General features: G+C 38.2%; 1 protein-coding gene across 4 annotated transcripts in view; it reads right to left on the bottom strand.

The window, feature by feature from the left end:
• Positions 1 to 20,366, bottom strand: part of SMIM14 (small integral membrane protein 14) — a 78,437-nt gene that overhangs the window by 42,625 nt on the left and 15,446 nt on the right. For 3 of the 4 annotated variants that reach the window (XM_042936579.1, XM_042936577.1, XM_042936580.1), the window contains exon 2: positions 166 to 270. In XM_042936579.1, coding sequence (XP_042792513.1) covers positions 166 to 240 — 75 coding nt within the window. In that variant the 5' untranslated portion in view covers positions 241 to 270. Of the gene's footprint in view, positions 1 to 165; positions 271 to 17,487; positions 17,533 to 20,366 lie in introns of all 4 variants that reach the window. The other variant, XM_042936581.1, reaches the window with a different exon arrangement.

Here is a 20,366-nt window from a genome sequence, read left to right as displayed (position 1 = left end):
ACTATGACTTAAACCATTGTGGAATTTCAATTATGAAATAATTTTAGTGACCATCAGATGAAAATTCTCCAATAACCAACATTCCCCCCCGACCCTCCACCCCCCAAAAAACAGGACAGAAGGGATATAGTTCAATTCTGAATAGGACCATCCCATTCATCTCACCAGATTGATCAGCCTTCTCATCGCATGTTCATGAGAGCAAACACATTCACAGGGATCGAATCCACCTTCTGCCATGATTTCCCAGTTTAACTTGACTGTTTAAATCTAGGAGGAAGGAAAAAATGTTGTAAGACTACTGTTCAGTTATTCTTTCCCTTAAGCTATGAAAAATTCTTAATATAACAGGTCTCTTAACTAATAGTTCTCTTAAACTAAGGATAGTTCATATTTATTATAAACTATGTAATTTATGAATCCACACAAATGGTTGCCTACCTGTTCTGCCATCAGACTAATTTCCTACAAATGTGAATGTCTTCTGATGTTCTATACTGGGCCCTCCTGTGAAACAGATGATGCCAGAGTCCTACTCTGCTTAATAATTTAATTCTTTGTTAGCTATAGTACTGCTATAGAATAAATGTTTGTGCCCCTGCTAAAATTCATATTGTTAAAAAGGAGACAGCAGAAGTGAAATAAATCAGTCAGAGAAGATATCATATGTTTTCACTCATAATTGGGATTTGAGAAACTTAACAGAAGACCATGGAGGGGAAGGGAAGGAAAAAAAAGTTACAAACAGAGAGGAAGGCAAACCACAAGAGACTCTTAAATACAGAGAACAAACTGTGTGAGGGTTGATGGGGTAAATGAGCGATGGGCATTGAGGGCACTTGCTGGGATGAGCACTTGGTGTTGTATGTGAGTGATGAATCATAGGAATCTACTCCTGAAGCCAAGAGCACACTGTATATTAGCTAACCTGACAATAAATTATATAAAAATAAATAAAAATTAAAAAAAATAAAAAGGAGATACCAGGCAACAAAATGGAGTCACTTGTGCTAAACTCCATGTCAGCAAGCCAAGTCCTAATAACCTATCTAATCACAGTTTCAACCTCCCCCTACCCCGTCAAGAATGGTGACCTTTAGCCAGTCAACATGGAATTATCTCACTAGTCAGCACTAGTGAGATAATCCATCCACAAACCCCTTCCATTCCCTGTAGGAAGGTGACCTTGCCTAAAACAATGCATTCTTTGCTAATAATTTCCCTTCTCCACCCCCTTTCTGCCTTTAAAAACCTTTCCTTTTATACAGCTTGGTGGAGCTCCTTGCTATTTGTTACATGGGACACTGCTCAACTCATGAATTGTTGAGTAAAGCCAAATCTTTACATTTACTCAGTTTAATTTTTGTTACTTAAAGAATTTGGTGAAGGCAGCAGGACTAAAGGAGACTTCTGACATCTTTGGGGACAACAAGAAACATAGGTGTGGTACCCCATGAAATATTCAAGTTTACTTTCTTTCTAGCCATTTCTGAGGGCCATCACGGAGTTCTCGTCAGTTCTGAGCTCCGTACTCTTTGCTGAGCTCTTAAGCTAACTGGCTTTCCAGTCCAGGGCTCAATGGGTCAGCTTGAGCTGGCACACAATTCCATCTGAAACCTGAGTCCCTACCTCTTGGCTCAGTCCACAATGTTTGGAATACCCTTCCAGTTCTAGTCTATAGTCTCCACTTACTGCGATTTGGTGGTTTAGTCTTTTCCCCAGTTCCAATCCACAGTCCCCATTTTACTGGAGTCTGCTGGTTTAACCCATGCTAGGAATCAGTGATGGTAGGTAAAGCCTTCTCTTGGCCAGTCTATGGTAACATGTTATGGTTGCCGCTGCTATGTTAGGGTGCACATGTTTGTCTTATTTTGTATAGATAAGGGCTATAACTAACAGGAATCACATAAAAAAAAAAAAGCCACAAAAATTGGTGGTGGGCACTGGCACAATACTTCAGAGCTGTTAGTATATTCATTACCTAACTCAAAGACTCTGACATCAAGCTGGTCACAGAACAGGTTAGGCTGACTCTAGGTCACCTGCCAAACTCAAGAAAACTTCTGTGCAACGATGTATACCGTACAATTACCAACCCAGAGGCACATCCCTTTTAGGTATTAGCTCAGCTCTGAGAAACCTAAACTTGGCTTATGGGATCCTTAAACTCTAAACAGTCAAGCATATTTCCTTCCGGCACCTGTGCTTATTTTATGCCTAAGAACTATGGTCCAGAAGACACAAATATTAATAGAAGTGGCAAAATTTTGCGAAGATTTTTTGTGTCCTGAGAACTTGGCTTGGTAACCATCAGATTGGCAGCCCCAAAATATGGCCAGACATAAATGTGGGTTACACCCCATTTGTGACTAGATGTGACTGCACAGAAAAGGCGAGTTAAATTCTAATTGTGGCTAGGGTCCTACCAAACTGCTACCAGTCGTCAGAGGAATTACAACCTAGAATTACAATGGCCATTATGAGAAATGTTCCAATTAGATAAGAGCATTTAACAAGTGCCCTTAAAAGCAAGGGCTTCCAAATCAAACAGAATGGGATACTACTTTAATTGGTATGCAGGAGACTCCAAAAGGCTTCAAAATTCCAAAATAGCTTCATTAAAAGATTTGTTATAAAAGCCTAGTGAAAAATTAAAGATGTAAAAAGTACTTAAAAGCAAAAAAACTGATATAACTCTTACTGTTTTCCTCTATCCTCCTTTATTTGAATATTCATTCTAGTACTCCTCTGAGTTGCCTTTATGGACCATAAACAAAAGTCTGCCAAGTTAATGACCTTTCAGTCATTCCCATACCTGACCTCAAAGGAGGGCTCCTCTCAAATGGGACTCTAAGAGATTTTCTGGCAAAATGCTACATTATTCTCTTAAATAGCCAAAGAAAAACTAACATTAAAAATAAAAAATCTTGCCAAATTCTGGTAAAAAACGGAGCTACAGATGGGATCCTGGAAAAACTGGAAGAAGCTGGCTAAGGATGAACATTCTCATTAGAGTTAGCACTCTGAGATCTGTCTGTAGTACCCAGTAAAAAAAGGAAAATAAGTTACCTTTTGCACTTTCGTTGGGAATCCCTCCCATATATCCAAGGGGGAGTTACTCAATATGGCAAGAAATGTTTGCTGTTTGTCCCAGATGAAAACTGACAAGACACCTAAAAGAATTTTTAAGTAGCTCTGTGACTGGAAATAGGCTAGATTGAAAGCTGACATACAGAGCCTGTTAAGAATGTTTTTTTAGGCCTCCTCCCCTAAGCTAAAATGAAATTAGGTACCCAGAAGGAAAGGAAAAATCTTTTAAAGTCTTTGTAAAAGTCTTTACAAAAGTCTTTACTAAAAAAAAAAAAAAAAAAAAAAAAAGTGTAATTAGATGGGTGTATCAACATATGATGTCACTCGAATTGCAACCTCATTCTTTGAGGAATTGAAAGCAATTGTCTACATCTTACAAATCTTAGCAAAATTAGAAATGCAGCTCTAGAGGCAATTCAATGTTCACCTATTCCTTTTACTAATTCTAAAACCTCCTTGTTTAGCTCCTATATATTTATTTATCTCTTATTTACCAAAGTCCTCAGGGGAACCTGAATTCTTCCCCCATGCCTTTAAGGTGTAAATATAGGGGCGCCTGGGTGGCTCAGTAGGTTAAGCATCCGACTTCCGGTCAGGTCATAATCTCAAGGTTTGTGGGTTCAAGTCCCGTGTCAGGCTCTGTGCTGATAGCTTGGAACCTGGAGCCTGTCTTGGATTTTATGTCTCCCTCTCTCTCTGCCCTTCCCCCACTCATGCTCTCTCTCAAAAACAAACATTAAAAATTCTTTTTCAAAGATGTAAATGTACATACATTTTTAAATAAGAACTGTCTGTTTAAAGACAGTTTTTATTTTTTTTTTATTTTTTTTTTTTTTATTTTTTTTTTTTTTAACGTTTATTTATTTTTGAGACAGAGAGAGACAGAGCATGAACGGGGGAGGGGCAGAGAGAGAGGGAGACACGGAACCGAAAGCAGGCTTCAGGCTCTGGGCCATCAGCCCAGAGCCCGACGCGGGGCTCGAACTCACGGACCGTGAGATCGTGACCTGAGCTGAAGTCGGATGCTCAACCGACTGAGCCACCCAGGCGCCCCGACAGTTTTTATTTTTATTTTACTTTGAGAGAGAGACCATGTGGGCAAGTAGGGAAGGGGGAGAGGGAGAGGGAAAGAGAGACTCCCAAGCAGGTTCTGCACTGTTAGCACAAAGCCCCCAATGTAGAGCTTACTTTAAAAAACAAAAACAAAAACAAAAACAAAACACAGGGGTGCCTGGGTGACTCAGTTGGTTAAGCGTTGGACTCAATTTCAGCTCAGGGCATGATCCCATGGTTGGTGGGTTTGAGCCCAGCATCAGGCTCTGTGCTGGCAATGCAGAACATGCTTGGGATTCTCTCCCTCTCTGCCCCTCGCCTGTTAGCGCTCTCTCTCTCAAAAATAAATAAAAACATTAAAAAATTAAAAAAAACAAAAACAAAAAACAGCTCTGTTTAACTGGCTTAAAAATAAGTGCTTATGGGGGCGCCTGGGTGGCTCAGTCAGTTAAGTGTCTGACTCGGTTTCAGCTCAGGTCACGATCTCACAGCTTTGTGGGTTCAAGCCCCACATTGGGCTCAGTGCTGGCAGTACAGAGCCTGCTTGGGATTCTCTCTCTCCCTCTCTAGCTGCCCTTCCCCCACTCGTGCTGTCTCTGTCTCTCTCAAAATAAATAAATAAAATAAACAAAAAAAATTTTAAAAAGTGCTTATGAAGTACTTGTAAATCTCAGAAATATAATAGAAGTGAACCCAAGTGTTTTTCAAGTTCACATGATCTAGTTCAATTTTCAGTATAAAAGCCAGTTAAAGTGTGTTGGTTTAATTTAAAGCAGGCATGTCCTTAGAGTTATCAGACTAAATACAAACTTTTACTCTGCCTGAGTTTACTAGTCAAATAAGTTCATTTTATCTCTCACAAAATTTGTCAGCTAAAAAAACATCTTGGGGAAATGGCTGGTCTTGTCTAAGGTCTAATGGCTTTTGTGGGTAATCTAAACATAATTGTTAAAAACAATCAAATAGATGTTAAATAGAATAAAAAGTTTTAGGTAAATTTTAGTTTCTCCCAAATCTTTTGGTAACCCGAAACCTTAAAGTTTTATTAAGTTAGATGATAATTTAAGTTAAATTCATTAAATATCCAGATCATTTCCAAATAAGATAAAATACTGAAACACTAATTACTGAACATAGGTTTATTGATTTTTTGGTTTCATTTTACAGAGGAACTAAAGATATTTGGGGAAAGCATGTTTCTAGAAATTATAAAAGTACTTATTTAAAAAATTTTTTTACAGAGAGGGAACGTGCACACACACACACGTGTGTGTGCCCAAGTGAGGGAAGGGCAAGGGGCGAAGGAGCAACAGAATTTCAAGCAGGCTCTGCACCCAGTGCAGAGCCCAGTGCTGGGTTTGATCTCACAACCATGAGATCATCACCTGAGCCAAAATGAACAGTCAGACACTTAACCGACTAAGCCACTCAGACACCCCTAAAAAGTATTTAAACTCTGCCAAGCCACAGGATGTTAATGCAAATGACAGTTCACAACTGTTTACTTTTTTATTTTCACTAGAAACTAAGATTTCTAAAGGTTAAAAACTTTAATATGTGTAATTAAGCTGTAAGAAATAATAAGGGAAACCTCTCCATATTCAAGGAAAGTCGGATGTGTGTTTTCGGTTAAAAGTGGACTGGATCCTGAATTCCAGGTTCCCTCAAATATTTGGCTATGACACATCAAGCTAATGTTCCCAGTTTTCTCCCACTCTTCTGATTTGGAATCATTAAAGAATAAAGACTGTCCTTAAATCTCCTTGAAAGGTCCTCCTCACTACACAGATGATAGGGGCTTGAACCTTAGATACACATTTCAAAGCTGACAAACTGCACCTGACATCTGGTCCTGCACAAACACTGGGGACCTCTACATCAAATTGACTAGGAAGATTAGCTAACAGCAAGATGCTTCCTCCCAAGACACTGGATCAAGACTTTAACTAAACATGAATACTAAATACTTTAAACATGAAACCCTTTCTTCTTCACTTTCTTTTCTTTACTCTGGCACTGGCCTGGAAAGATAATACTACCACCTCCCAGGCCACTGCTAAGGCCAGTGGAATTTAGAACTTTTTATTTCAGGCTAGGAGAAAACCTAACTGACCCCTGACTATGACGAGCAAACACAATTCTTGTGAATGAATCTATTAACAATACTGCCTGAACAGGAATGGTTTGTGCCCTCACAGGGTTTGTCTTTGTCTGCAGTGGTTATCATTCTCCTTGGGCCTATAAATGCTTAGACAGTTGGTGCAGATTCAGGCAAGGCCTCTTTGGTTACCAAAGTGTGCTCCTTTTGGTCAACTCTTCTGAGCTTACATTGTCAAGTTAGAAAAGACCTACCAGGAGGCTTTCAGGATTCAAGATTCACTATCTTTGGCAGGGCCCTACTTCCATGGTTAGGAGTAAATGTAAATGAGGCTATGATTAGAAACTTTTCCTTAACTCTTGAAAGTATTGTAAAATCTACAATAGCTATCCAACAAAAACCCTTAGACTGCCTGGCCACAGTTGTTTTTGATAACAGAATAGCCCTTGTTCATCTTTTAGCTGAGCAAGGAGGTATCCGTGCTATGGCCACTACTACCTGCTATACCTGGATTAACATTTCTGAGAAAGTGGAAACTCAGTTACATAAGATCACTGAGCAAACCACTTGGCTTAAAAAGATGAGCTCCTTGGAGTGCCTGGGTAGCTCAATTGGTTGAGTGTCCAACTCTTGATTTCAGCTCAGGTCATAGTGAGTTCGAGCCCCACATTGGCTCTCTGCTGTCAGTGCAGAGCCTGCTTCAGATCCTCTGTCCCCCGCTCTCTGCCCCTCCCCTGCTTGTTCTCTCTCTCTCTCTCTCTCTCTCTCTCTCTCTCTCAAAAATAAATAAAACATTTAAAAAATTATTTTTAAAAAATTTTAAAAAGGTAACCAGGGTCTTTCTTTGACTTGACTTACTTGATTTTCATTGGTTTTGGTCTTGGGGATCATAGCTCTGAAGTGCACTCCAAACTTTGGGAAATTATCTTCTAATAATCATAATAATCTCCTGCCACATTGTATTCTCTCAAAATACATGCATGTTCCTAGCTACTAGCTACCATGCAAATAATCTCACTAAGATGAGAATATCAGAAAAGGAACAAAGAGAATGACTGACTTAAAAACTGTTAACCTGGGGGGTGCCTATCTGGCTCAGTTGATAGGATGACTCTTGCTCTCGAGATTATGAGTTCAAGTGTCACATTGGGTGTAGAGATTAAAAATAACTGTGAACCTGAAGTTGCGGCCTATTACGGAGACTAAGCAGAAAAGAAAAAAGGTAACAACCTATGAATACCCCAAATAAAAAACGTACAAAATCGGTGAGAACTTCAGAGCTGAGAGTGGAACTAATGTCTTAAATTGTGATCACATCTCTCAGTTAAGCTGAGAGTCTCATCAAAAGGGGTGAATTGTTAAAAAGGAGACAGCAAGTCAAAATGGAGTCCCTTGTGCTAAATTCCGTATCAGGAAACCAAGACTTAATATACAACCTGACTGAAGTTTTGACCCCCCCAGGAATGCAACTTTTAACCAGTCAACAAGGAATTTCCTAGTCAGCACTAGTAAGATAATCTTCCTGATAGACCCTTCCATTCCCCTTAGGAGGTTGACCTTGCCTAAAACAATGCATTCTTTGCTAATAATTTCCTTTTCTACCCCCTTTCTATCTTTAAGAACCTTTCTTTTTCTAAAGCTCAGCAGAGCTCCTTTCTATTTGCTAAACAGGATGCTGCCCAATTCATGAATTGTTGGATAAAGCTAATTTTATCTTTAAATTTACTCAATTGAGTTTTTTGTTATTTAACAATATGTTGAGGCCTTAATAGCCAATTTGATGGTATTTGGAGACAGGACCTTTGGGAGTAATTAGGTCATGAGAGTGGATCTTTATCAATGGATTTGGTGTCTCTAAAGAAGAGACGTGAGAATGATCTCTCTCCGTATATCATGTGAAGAACACATAAACCAGGAAGAGGGGGTGCCTGGGTGGTTAAGCAGGTTGAGCATCAGACTCTTGATTTTGGCTCAGGTCATGATCCCAGGGTCATGGAATCAAGCCCCACATCAGGCTCCTCGCTGAGTATGGAGCCTGCTTGGGACTCTGTCTCTCTCCCCCCCTCTACCCATCTCCCCCTGCTCACTCTCTAGCTCTCTCTCTCTCACAAATAAAAAAAAATAAAGTAAAAAAATAAAATAAAAATAAATTTTTTAAGATGAGTCCAAAAAAAAAAAAAAAAAGGAAGAGGGCCCTCACCAAACTCTGAATCTGCCTGCACCTTAATCATGCACCTACCAGACTCCAGAACTATGACAAATAAATGTTTGTTGTCTAAGACACTCATTCTCTGGTATTTTGCTGTAACAGCCCAAACTAACAAAGAGAATTTTGCAGCCTCTATCCTACCAAGAAAGCTTTCTGAAGGAAAAAAAAATGTTATCTAAAATGATACCAATGTGGCAGGCGGGGGGGGGGGGGGCGGGGGGGAGAAGGGTGCATGAAGTAACTGGACAAAAGCAAGGAAATAACTAGGAAGATTTGAAAAATAACAGTAACAAGTGAGAGGCCAAGATGGCTAACTAATATTTAAAAGAATTTTTTTTAATGTATATTTTTGAGAGAGAGAGAGGGAGGGAGAGAGAGAGAGGGAGACAGAGGATCTGAAGCAGGCTCCAGGCTCTGAGCTGTCAACATAGAGCCTGACATGGGGCTCAAACTCACGAACCATGAGATCATGACCTGAGCCGAAGTCAGACACTTAACTGAATGAGCCACCCAGGTGCTCCATGGCCAACTAATATTTAAGATTTAAGATCAATGGAACAATTCATAAATTAACTAAAGGGAACTTCATTCAATCAAAAAACATTTAGTACCTGTATTAGGCATTAGAAATATAAAAATGAGGGGGGTGGCTGGGTGGTTCAGTTGGTTGAGTATCAGACTCTTGATTTTGGCTCAGGTCATAATTTCATGGTTCATGAGTTCAAGCCCCATGTCAAGCTCTGTGCGTTGACAGTGTGGAGCCTGCTTGGGATTCTCACTCTGCCACTCCCCCTCTCTCTCAAAATAAATAAACTTAAAAAAAAAAAAAAAAAAAGAAATATAAAAATGAGCAAAATCTGATACAGTTCTTCCCTAACAGTGTTCACATTCTAATATCAAGACAGATAATTACCTAAATATTTTTAAAATTATAAATACAAACTTGTAAATGCTATAAAAGATAAATGGACCAAGGGGTACTGAGATGGCTCAATTGGTTAAGTGTCTAACTCTTGATTTCAGCTCAGGTCATGATCTCATGGTTTCATGAGTTCAAGCCCCATGTTGGACTCTGTACTGATGGTGCAGAGCCTGCTTGGGATCTTCCCTCTCTCTCTGCCCCTCTCCCACTCGCACTCATGCTCTGTCTCTCTCAAAATAAATAAACTTTAAAAAAAAAAAGATAAATGGACCAAAAGACTGAAAACACAAACCACAAAATGAGAGAAACTATTTGCCTATCACATATCTGATAAGAGTTTAATATCCAGAATATACAAAGAATCCCTCTAACACAAGAAAAAAACCCACAATTTTTACATGGGCAAAAGACTTGAATAGACATTTCTCTAAAGATATATAAATGACCCATAAGCATATGAAAAAATGTTCAATGCCATTAATCATTAGGGAAATATAAATCAAAATCATGAGATACCGCTTTACACCTATTAGGATGACTATCATAAAAAAAAAAAAAAAAGATAAGGGGCGCCTCAGTGGCTCAGTCAGTTGTGTCAGACTCTTGATTTTGGCTCATAGTTCCTGAGTTTGAGCCCCACGTGGGGCCCCGGGCTCACAACACGGAGCCTGCTTGAAATCCTCTCTTTCCCTCTATCTCTGCCCCTCCCCTACTAATGCCCACGTGCTCTTTCTCAAAAAATAATAAACAAAAAAAAAAGTCATGTGAAGAAATTAGAAAGAACCCTTTTGTATTGCCCATGGGAACATAAAATGGTATAGCCTCTCTAGAAAACAGTTTGGTGGTTCCTCAAAAAGTTAAACATAGAATTATCAATGGCCCACCAATTCCACTTCTAGGTATATACCCTAAAGATTTGAAAATGGACTCAAACAGATAGTTGTATGCTAAGTATGCATCACAGCATTATTCATGATAGCCAAAAAGTGGAAACAACCCACAAGTCCATCAACTGATAAATGGACAAAATGTGGTATATGCACACAATGAAATAATATTCAGCCATAAAAAAGAATGGAGTTCTGATATACCATGAAACATTATGCTAAGTGAAATAAGTCAGACACAAAAGGACAAATATTGTAGGATTCTACTTACATGAAATATCTAGAATAAGAAAATTCATACAGAAAGTAAAATGGTAATTTCAAGGGGCTGGGGAAGAAGGGATTGGAGAGTCATTGCTTAACAAGTACAGAGTTTCTGTTTGGGATGATAGAAAAGTTTTGGAAATACATAGTGGTGATAACTGTACAACACTGTGAGGGTAATTAATGCAACTGAACTATAAACTTGAAAGAATGGTTAAAATGGCAAAAGTTGTTATATTTGTTTTACTAAAATTTAAAAAAGAAAAAAACATTCTAGTTGTCCAGGACTAGAGTGAGGGCTTGAGGAGAAATGAGGACTGACTGCTAAATGGTACTGGCCTTCTTCCGGGGTAAAGATAATGTTCTAAAATTGATTATGGTGATGGTCACACAACTTCATGAATATACTAAAAGCCACTGCATTTTACTTACACTTTAACTGTTGCATTGTATGGTGTGTGAATTACGTCTCAATAAAGTTGTTATTCAAAAAAAAAAAAAAAAAAAGGCACCTAAATGGTGCCTAGACAGCACATACAGGTTCTAAACTTATCTAATCAGGGAAGAATTTATCAAGAAGTTAACTTTAGGGGGCGCTTGGGTGGCTCAGTTGGTTAAGCGTCCGACCCCTGGTTTAGGCTCAGATCATGATCTCAGGGTTTATGAGTTCAAGCCCCACATACAGAGCCTGTTTGCAAAGGATTCTCCCTCCCTCGCTCCTCTCTCTGCCCCTCCTGTGCACGCTCTCTCTCTCAAAATAAATTTAAAAAAAAAGTTAACTTTGAGTTTAAAACGGAAGGATGCACTGGAATACGATAGGGCAAGAAAGAAGGTGTGAGGACAGAGGTCCAGACACAAAGGGAAAAGCTGGGTAAAGACCCTGGAGTAAGAGTATGACATAGTGGAAGAACTCAAAGAAAGCCACAATGTGCTGGCATCCAGAGAGCAAGAGTAGCCTGAAATGAGACCAGAGAGGTCAAGAGATGGGCCACACACAGTGCTTTAGGCCATGGTCAAGATTAAGTCTTCATCCAAATAGCAATGTGAAGCCCATAAAAGGTTTTATGCTGGTACGTTTCGAAAAGATCATCTCAGCTGCATTACGGAAAACAGGAGGGAAGCTAATCAATATAGGAAGCCTAGTCAAAATGCTCTTTGAATAGGTCAGAGATAATGGTGTCCTTTCTAGAATTATCTAGGTTTGATGACAGCATATTAAGTTACTGGAGGGAAGACAAATTATTCCGTAAGTGATGTAAGGCACAGCTGGCTCCCTACCCTCATTCCTTACACTAAAACAAATTCTAGACGCGTTAGTGATTTGACTTTTTAAAATAAGGCCACACATAGAAACAATCAACTAGAGCAATGGATTAGAATAGAATGCCCACATTGGGGCACCTGGGTGGCCCAGTTGGTTAAGCATCCAACTTCGGCTCAGGTCATGATCTCACAGTTCTTGGGTTCAAGCCCTGCATCAGGCTCTGTGCTGCCGGCTCAGAGCCTAGAGCTTGCTTCGAATTCTGTCTCCCTCTCTCTTTGCCCCTCTCCTGCTTGCATGCACGTGCACACTCTCTCTCAAAAATAAACAAACATTAAAAAAAAAAAAAAGAATGCCCACAAACTGACACATGATTTTTGAGGGGGAATTTATAAAGGTACCACTTTCAACAATCAACTATTAATAAGTGCTAAGATAACTTTTTTTTAAATTTTAGTATGATGCATACATAAAAGAGTGGAAAAATATACATCCAACTGAAAAAGTGATTAGCTGTAGGGAAAAGAATGTAATTTTAAGGACAGACTTTCATTTTGTCAATTTTTAAACATTTCTTACAATGAATGTGTACCCATATATTAAGACTTTAAAAATATAGAAAAAGTTTAACTTTTAAAAGTCACAAATTTTTAACTACAAGAAGACAAGTGGGATATATGCAGAACATAAATCCGAGAAACTATAAAGGAATAATACTTTTGTGACAGCCAAAAATTACAAAAATTTCTATCAACCAAAAATATACTGTAAAATAAAAAGACAAAGAACTTGGAGAAACACTTGCAACACATATTAGGTTAATTTCCTTAATTTACAGGAAACTCTGAAAAGTCAATGCAGAAATGGCAACCTAACAAAAAAATGAGCAAAGGTCACATTCACAGGAAAATACAGAGGCAATGAACAAAAAACAAAAGAGGTGCAAATCAAAGTATCACTTTCATCTATCAGAAGATTGGTAAAAATTAATTTATCTAGTTAACTTGGATATCCATATCCAAATAAACACACAATGTTGTTGTATAAGGATGTTCATTGTTTATAAGAGCAAAAAATGATAAAGCAAAGTGTATATCCTTTATCCCTGTGGTTCTGATTAAATAAATGATAGTATGAGTACAAAAAACCCTACACAGCTGTTGAAAAGAATGAGGCGGATTTCTTTGTAATGATTTGGGGAAATATCCAAGATAGACTGAGGTGAAATCAAGTTGCACAACAGTCAGGGCAAACCTACTTCCCATCTAGTATCTTCTTAGATCTGTTTGCCTGGGCTAAGCAGGAGTTGAGGGTTGGAAGGGGAAGAAGAGTTGCCAACCACCTAAGCTGGAGAGCCTAACTCTCCAGAAAGTAGGAAATGCCAAATACAAACTCTGACTACCTCACAGGTTTGTCTGACCCCAACTTTAAAAAAAAGGGGGCACCTGGGTGGCTCAGCTGGTTAAGTGGCCAACTTTGGCTCAGGTCATGATCTCACGGTTCGTGGATTCAAGCCCCGAGTTGGGCTCTGGGCTGACAGCTCAGAACCTGGAGCCTGCTTTGGATTCTGTGTCTCCCTCTCTCTCTCTGCCCCTCCCCTACTCATACTGTCTCTCAAAAATAAATAAACATTAAAAAATATTAAAAAAAAAAAAAAGATTAGCCTTCATGTCAGAGAACGGACTATACATATCTAACACAGAAAACCTGAAAGTAAATATATCCTACCCTTACAGATAAAATTCACCCTTGAAAGCCTGTTTCTCACCTCTTTGCAAATTGTATAGGGATAAAAGAGCTCAGACTGTACTGGTGTAGACATAAGCAAATACTGGTCCACTTATAATACTGGTCCTTCCTTCCTATCTGTGCCTCCCCAGGCCAATAAAATGCCATTTGAAATTAAAAGATACTATAAGTTTTTAAATATGAAATTCAAATACTAAAATGCCTAATACCTACCGAGTTCTGCAGCCTCTGAACACCAAAATGCTAACAAATTGTCTTTTATAAAGGGAGACCTGTACCTATCATCATCCATAAAAATTGTAAAACACAGCTAGTTTCAAGTCTCCTTTTAATTCATTTGATTGGCAAAATTAGATTCCACCAATATCACCATCACCTCCACCTGCAAAAAGTCCACAGCTTCTTGAGGGCAGGAACCTATTTTAGTCATCACTCTGTCTCCAAACAACTCCTTTGCTGCTTAAGCCACAGCCATTAATAAATATTTGTTGAATTTCTGAAGTTTCTTTTCTCTGTATCTATATGCCAGGAGCATGTAAATCACCTAGAATTTTAAAGTATATGTCAGTATTAACTAGTTCCAGTAAAATGAGAAAACGCACTTATAAACAGGACATTCTTCAACAGCGCTATGCTTCTGTGGAACTTTCCTCACATAAACTTGAGCTGTTTTAAGTACTATTCAGTTTTCAGTTAGTAGTTTCCACTTAAAATTATTTGTTTTTTGAAAACAGAATGGAAACAGTTCTCTTTTGGCTAGGACCTCAGAACAAGCATCAGTGCACACAAGCAGCTAAGCACTAGAGCAAAAAAACTTAACCAATCCTACCTCACATTTAAATCTCGTGTGTCCAGGGACCCTGGGTGGCTCAGTCAGTCAAGCATCTGACCTCAACTCAGGTCCGTGGGTTTAAGCCCTGCATTAGGCTCTGTGCTAACAGCTCGGAGCCTGGAGCCGGCTTCAGGTTCTGTGTCTCCCTCTCTCTCTGCCCCTCCTCCACTCACACTCTCTTTCTCTCTCTCTCTCTCAGAAAAATAAACATTAAAATATAATAGTAATAAAATAAATCTCATGTGTCCAGAGACATTAAGAAGTCGCTCTATCAGAGGCACCTGCGTGGCCCAGTCGGTTAAGCGGCTCTCAAAATAAACATACATTAAAAAAAAAAAAAAAAAAAAGCAACCTATAAACTGTTGGTTAATTTATGCCCACAGTCAGATTGCTATCGCAAGTATTAACTGTAAAAGGAAGATTCTAATGTATAAATTATTAAAAATTTCAAAATATGAAAAAGTAGAATTGTGTAGGAACTCTCCAGAAGCTGTCACCCAACTTCAGTAGTTATCAACCAATGGCCTGTTTCATTTCATCTATTTTATCTATGCCCATGTGTAATTCCTCCCCTCCTCCCCTGGATTATTTTGATTTTTTTCAGTGTATTGTTCATATTTTCACGACTTTGACATTTTATGACCAATTGCAATAAAGCTGGTTGTTTGTAAGAGTCAAGCTCATGATTTTGGTATTCTTTAGCACTGTTCTCACATTAGGATATATATTGAGGAGGTGAACAACTCTGAAACAAGGACATCAAAAGAATTGTTTTAATACCCTTAGGTATTTGTAAAATACCTTTCTGTACCTTGACATAAATTCTAGGTATTTGTAAAACACCCTGAAATAAATTCTATCATACCAAGATTCTGATTCAGTAACTCAGTTCTGTCTTGCCCACAATAGAGCAACTTTTTTAAAGTTTATTTTTATTTATTTTGAGAGTGAGACAGAGAGCAAGTAGGGGAGGAGCAGAGAGATAGGGAGAGAGAATCCCAAGCAGGCTCTGCAATGTCAGTGCAGGGCCCACACGAGGCTTAATACTACAAACCGTGAGTTCATAACCTGAGCTGTAATCAAGAGTCAGATGCCTAACCGACTGAGTCACCAGGAGCCCCTAAAGGTTGCTTTTTAGGCCTTAAAAGGGCAAAACAAATGCACACATCTAAAGCTCTCAAACTATCCTCTCTTAAACAACTCCTACCATAGAAAAGAAGTGAAATAATACACTCTGAATGTTGGGAGGGCAAATGCTCTGATCCGGGTCATTTCCTCCTTCCACTGCAAATAACAAACCTTTCCCAGTAGAGTTCAGCTGCAATATGTCAGTTGAGTCATCCTGTTTCTATATGCTGAGGGAATTTTCCAGTGCTGTTAACCGGTTTATAATCTGCTATTAGAACCTTAAACACTCCAGCTCATCCTGGGTGGGTTTAATTTACCTTATTTCACCTCTGGGGAGTCAAATTTAATTGATAATTTTATTTAAATTACTTAAATTTTCTTTTATTTTGGAGCTATTTTTTGTTGCCATAGAGGTCAAGGATTCACGTGAAAAAAAAATTGTCTTCCAAGCCATTAAAGATTTAGGGAAGAAAGCATTTCTATGTTAGTATGCATATGTGAGTTTTCATTTTCTGTACGTGGTTCCTCTTACAGAAGAAAATATTTGGTTTGGTGAGATCCTTTTAAGACACTATTATATTCTAAATTATTTTTTTTTTTCAACGTTTTTTATTTATTTTTGGGACAGAGAGAGACAGAGCATGAACGGGGGAGGGGCAGAGAGAGAGGGAGACACAGAATCCGAAACAGGCTCCAGGCTCCGAGCCATCAGCCCAGAGCCTGACGCGGGGCTCGAACTCACGGACCGCGAGATCGTGACCTGGCTGAAGTCGGACGCTTAACCGACTGCGCCACCCAGGCGCCCCCTAAATTATTTTAAGAGAGAGTATTTTACAAATACCTGGGAGTAACAAAAATTCCCAAATGTAGCAAAATGTTAACATAGGTTTCAAGGTGATAAAAGTCGCTTTCAAATGGGTTAGCAATTTTTATAACACATTGCAAAATAGTAAATATTTTAAAAGTACTTTTAACACAAAATGCTTGGAAGATTCACTCATGAATTTTTAAAGGATATAATCCAATCATATCCTAGATTAACCTATAATAGTTCTCACATTAATTTGGAATGGAATTACCATTACATGAACTTTATAAATGGCCTTAAATTGTTTACTTCTTAACCAATGGATAGCAAATTTCCTACCAATAGGTAAAATGTAAGAGAAACAAGGAAAAAAATTTTTAAATACAACAAGACTAAGAAAGAGGATATGGTCATGAAAACTGAATAAAAGACAAAACCCTGAAGATAATTAAAATTAAGGGCTAGGGGCACCTGGGTGGCTCAGTGGATTAAGTGTCTGACTTCAGCTCAGGTCATGATCTCATGGCTCATGAGTTTGAGCCCCACATAGGGCTCTGAGCTCACAGCTCAGAGCCCGAAGCCTGCTTCAGATTCTGTCTCCCTCTCTGCCCCTCCTCTGCTCGCACTCTGTCTCTCTCTCTCTCTCTCTCTCTCAAAAATAAACATAAATATAAATATATAAATATTAACGGCTAGTAAGCAAAATGGTAAATAAATCTCTTACATCTCTAAAAGACAAAGAGTTAAAATAGCCAAGAGAGGCTCTAAAAAATTTTTGAAATAGGTAAAGCCAAAGGGAAAAGATAATTCCCATAAGAGTCATAGTTAATTAACAAACATAAAAAAAAAAGTCACCCTGGGGCACCTGGCTGGCTCAGTGGTAGAGCCTGGGACTCTTGATCTTGAATTTGAACCCCAAATTGGGAGGTAGTTTACTTAAAAAAAAAAAACCTCGGGGCGCCTGGGTGGCTCAGTTAAGCGGCTGACTTCGGCTCAGGTCATGATCTCGCGGTCCATGAGTTCGAGCCCTGCGTCGGGCTCTGTGCTGACAGCTCAGAGCCTGGAGCCTGTTTCAGATTCTGTGTCTCCTTCTCTCTGACCCTCCCCCGTTCATGCTCTGTCTCTCTCTGTCTCAAAAATAAATAAACGTTAAAAAAAAAAAAAATTTAAAAGAAAAAACCCTCACCTTAACTATGTCATCAAATACCTGCAAATCAATGTGAACTTTTACCTGAAAACAAAACACAAAGAACAATGAAAGTTTACTCATACACTGCTAAGTCCTACAGCTAATAGCTACAACACTTTGGAAAAGTAATTTGGCAATATGTATCAAAACTGCAGGGGTACCTGGCTGGCTCAGTCCATAGAGCATGCTTCTTGATCTTGGGGCCGTGAATTCAGGCCCCATGTTGGGTGTAGAGTTACTCAAAAAAAAAAAAAAAAAAAAAAAAGAAAGAAAGAAAGAAAAAAAAAAACTCTAAAAATGTTCTTGTCACTGACGTGTGTTTTATCTGTGATTTATTTTTAAATACTCCAACAGAGCGGGGAAAGCAGAACGATGGAAAGGAATAAATCTTCCGTACAGAATTCCAAATACTGTAAGTAGATTTAACCCCTCGAAGAGGTAAAGCTTAACTCTCCTCTGACCTTGAGTGTGGACTTGACTTAGTGACTTACTTATAAAGAGTAGAATATAGAAAGCAAAGGTGACTTTATAGTGGAGAAACCTAGCAAATACTACCTTAACCAAAAGATCAAGGTATATATCATGAGTGATAAATCATGCTGATATTATGTACTCTTTATTAATATGTGATGAGAAGGGCAGTTCATGTCTGTGGTATTCTTCCCCCCAAACACTAAGTCTAATCATGAGAAAAAATCATCAAACCCAAACTGAGAAATTCTACAAACACCTAATCAATACTCCTTCAAAACTGTCAAGGACATCAAAAACAAAGAAAGAACACAAAACTTATCACGGATCAGAGAAGACAAAGCAGACTAATACTACTTCCAGGTGATCCTAGGTAAGTCCTTACAAATGATAAAAAGAAATAGATTACTGACATTTTACTTATCTTAAATTAGTAATATTGGGTAATATACTATTAATTCCACAATTATCCATTGCTCTCCAGAAACTTTTTGGGATCACCCTCCCTATAATTCTATCAAGAGGCTAATAAATTAATTTTTACTTGAAGTAGAGTACTGTATACTAGGCCTTTCGATGTGTCAATCCCTTTACATTTTATGACTTAGAGTCTCTGGCCTCTGCTGTACCTGCTTCACTGAGGTCTCAACATAAACTTAGCATGACTTAGCATACCACAAACTTTCCTTTTAAAATAAATTCCCTCTGGTAGCCACATAAAAACATAACAAAATGTCAGCTTATCCTTTATACATCTTGGATCCATTCCTTAAAATAGGGGTCCAGGCTGGCTCAGTCAGTGGAGCATGTAACCCTTAATCTTAGGGTCATGAGTTCAAGCCCCACATTGGGTTTATCACTTAACTTACAAAAAAGGCGGAATAGGAGGAAGAGTAGGAGGAGGAGGGGAAAACAATCAGTTCTAACAATCCAGAATTACTACAACTTGATTTTTACTTTATTTTTCTCAAGGCTGAATTATAAAAATATGTACCCTTATTTAAACTCCCTACTTTTTTGCCAATCTCTAGTTGTTTCTCTTCTTCAATAAAGGTTAGTTCCCTACCCTGCTTCCAAGAGCAATATTACTAAAAATTCATTTCCTTCATAAGAAATGAGTCAGAAATTCAGTATGCGCAATGTGAAATTCTTGTGGTTAAAGAAAAAAAAAAAAAGTATGTAGAATTACTATATGTCCAGAATTTAAACCCAGGGAAGAATTATGCTACGTTAAAATGACTGTACTGGTTCTGTTAAGGAGATCAGATGATGTTTTCTTCTTCTTCTTTTCCTAAGTTTCCATACTACATTTTACTGCTTGAATCAAATTATATATTTACGTAAGGGTATGTCAATTTGTATATACATATAAACATTCATGTACACATTAAACAAATGATTCTACCCGAAATACTAAAGGTTGTTGCCAAAACTCCCACACATTAATAACTTAAACATGAATTTTTATCTATAGAGAGAGGTTTGCAAATGGTCTAAAACCTTAAGAATTTAGTATTTAAAAGTAATTATATAATTGGTTGCCTCTGGAAAGGGTGGCTAGGGGACAGAAGTAGTAACAACACTTCTGAACTATTCAAAAAAATATTAACTTTTTAAAAGAATAACCTTACTGGAAGTTTCTTGTTCTTCCCACTGCCAGAACCATTAGCTCTAGGAACAAATAAATGCATCTCAATTTTCTCTTGTAACCCTCTGACCCTCTGTCATCGCTGAATTTGTTGGCTAGACTTAATATATAATAAAAGGGCTTCTAAACTTTATAAGTAAATGTATTACAAAATGAAACAAATCATATCAACAAGAAATTACTAAGTATATACATGGATACTTCTAAAATCAGTCTTTGCCCTAAATCTGAGATAATCATTCTTTGCAAACTCAGTTTTCCAAAGTTTATCTTTCCCTAAAGAATATGTACACTTATCATGATGAGTGAGCACTGAGTAATGTACACAATTACTGAATCACTGTATTGTACACCTGCAACTAATATAACACCGTATGTTTACTATACTGGAATTAAAATTAAAAACTTAATAAAAAAAAGTTGACCTTTCCCTGCTCCTACTCACTCTCTGGTAGAAACTTTAAAAAGAGAAATCAAAATGCTGAAATAACAGTATAAATACCACAAACTATCAATGTTTATATAATGCTTTGTCAAACTGAGTTTAAAATGAAGGCAGGGGCACCTGGGTGGCTCAGTCAGTTAGGCATCCAACTCTTGATTTCAGCTCAGGTCATGATGTCACAGTTCCTGAGTTTGAGCCCCAACTCGGGTTCTGCACTGACAGTATGGAGCCTGCTTGGGATTCTCTCTCTCCCTCCCTCTCTGCCCCTACCCTGCTCGTGTTCTCTCCCTCTCTCAAAATAAATAAACTTTA

The sequence above is a fragment of the Panthera leo genome, chromosome B1, assembly GCF_018350215.1.
Source record: "Panthera leo isolate Ple1 chromosome B1, P.leo_Ple1_pat1.1, whole genome shotgun sequence".
NCBI classification, from domain to species: Eukaryota; Metazoa; Chordata; class Mammalia; order Carnivora; family Felidae; genus Panthera; species Panthera leo.
This window is presented reverse-complemented; position numbering and strand designations above follow the sequence as displayed.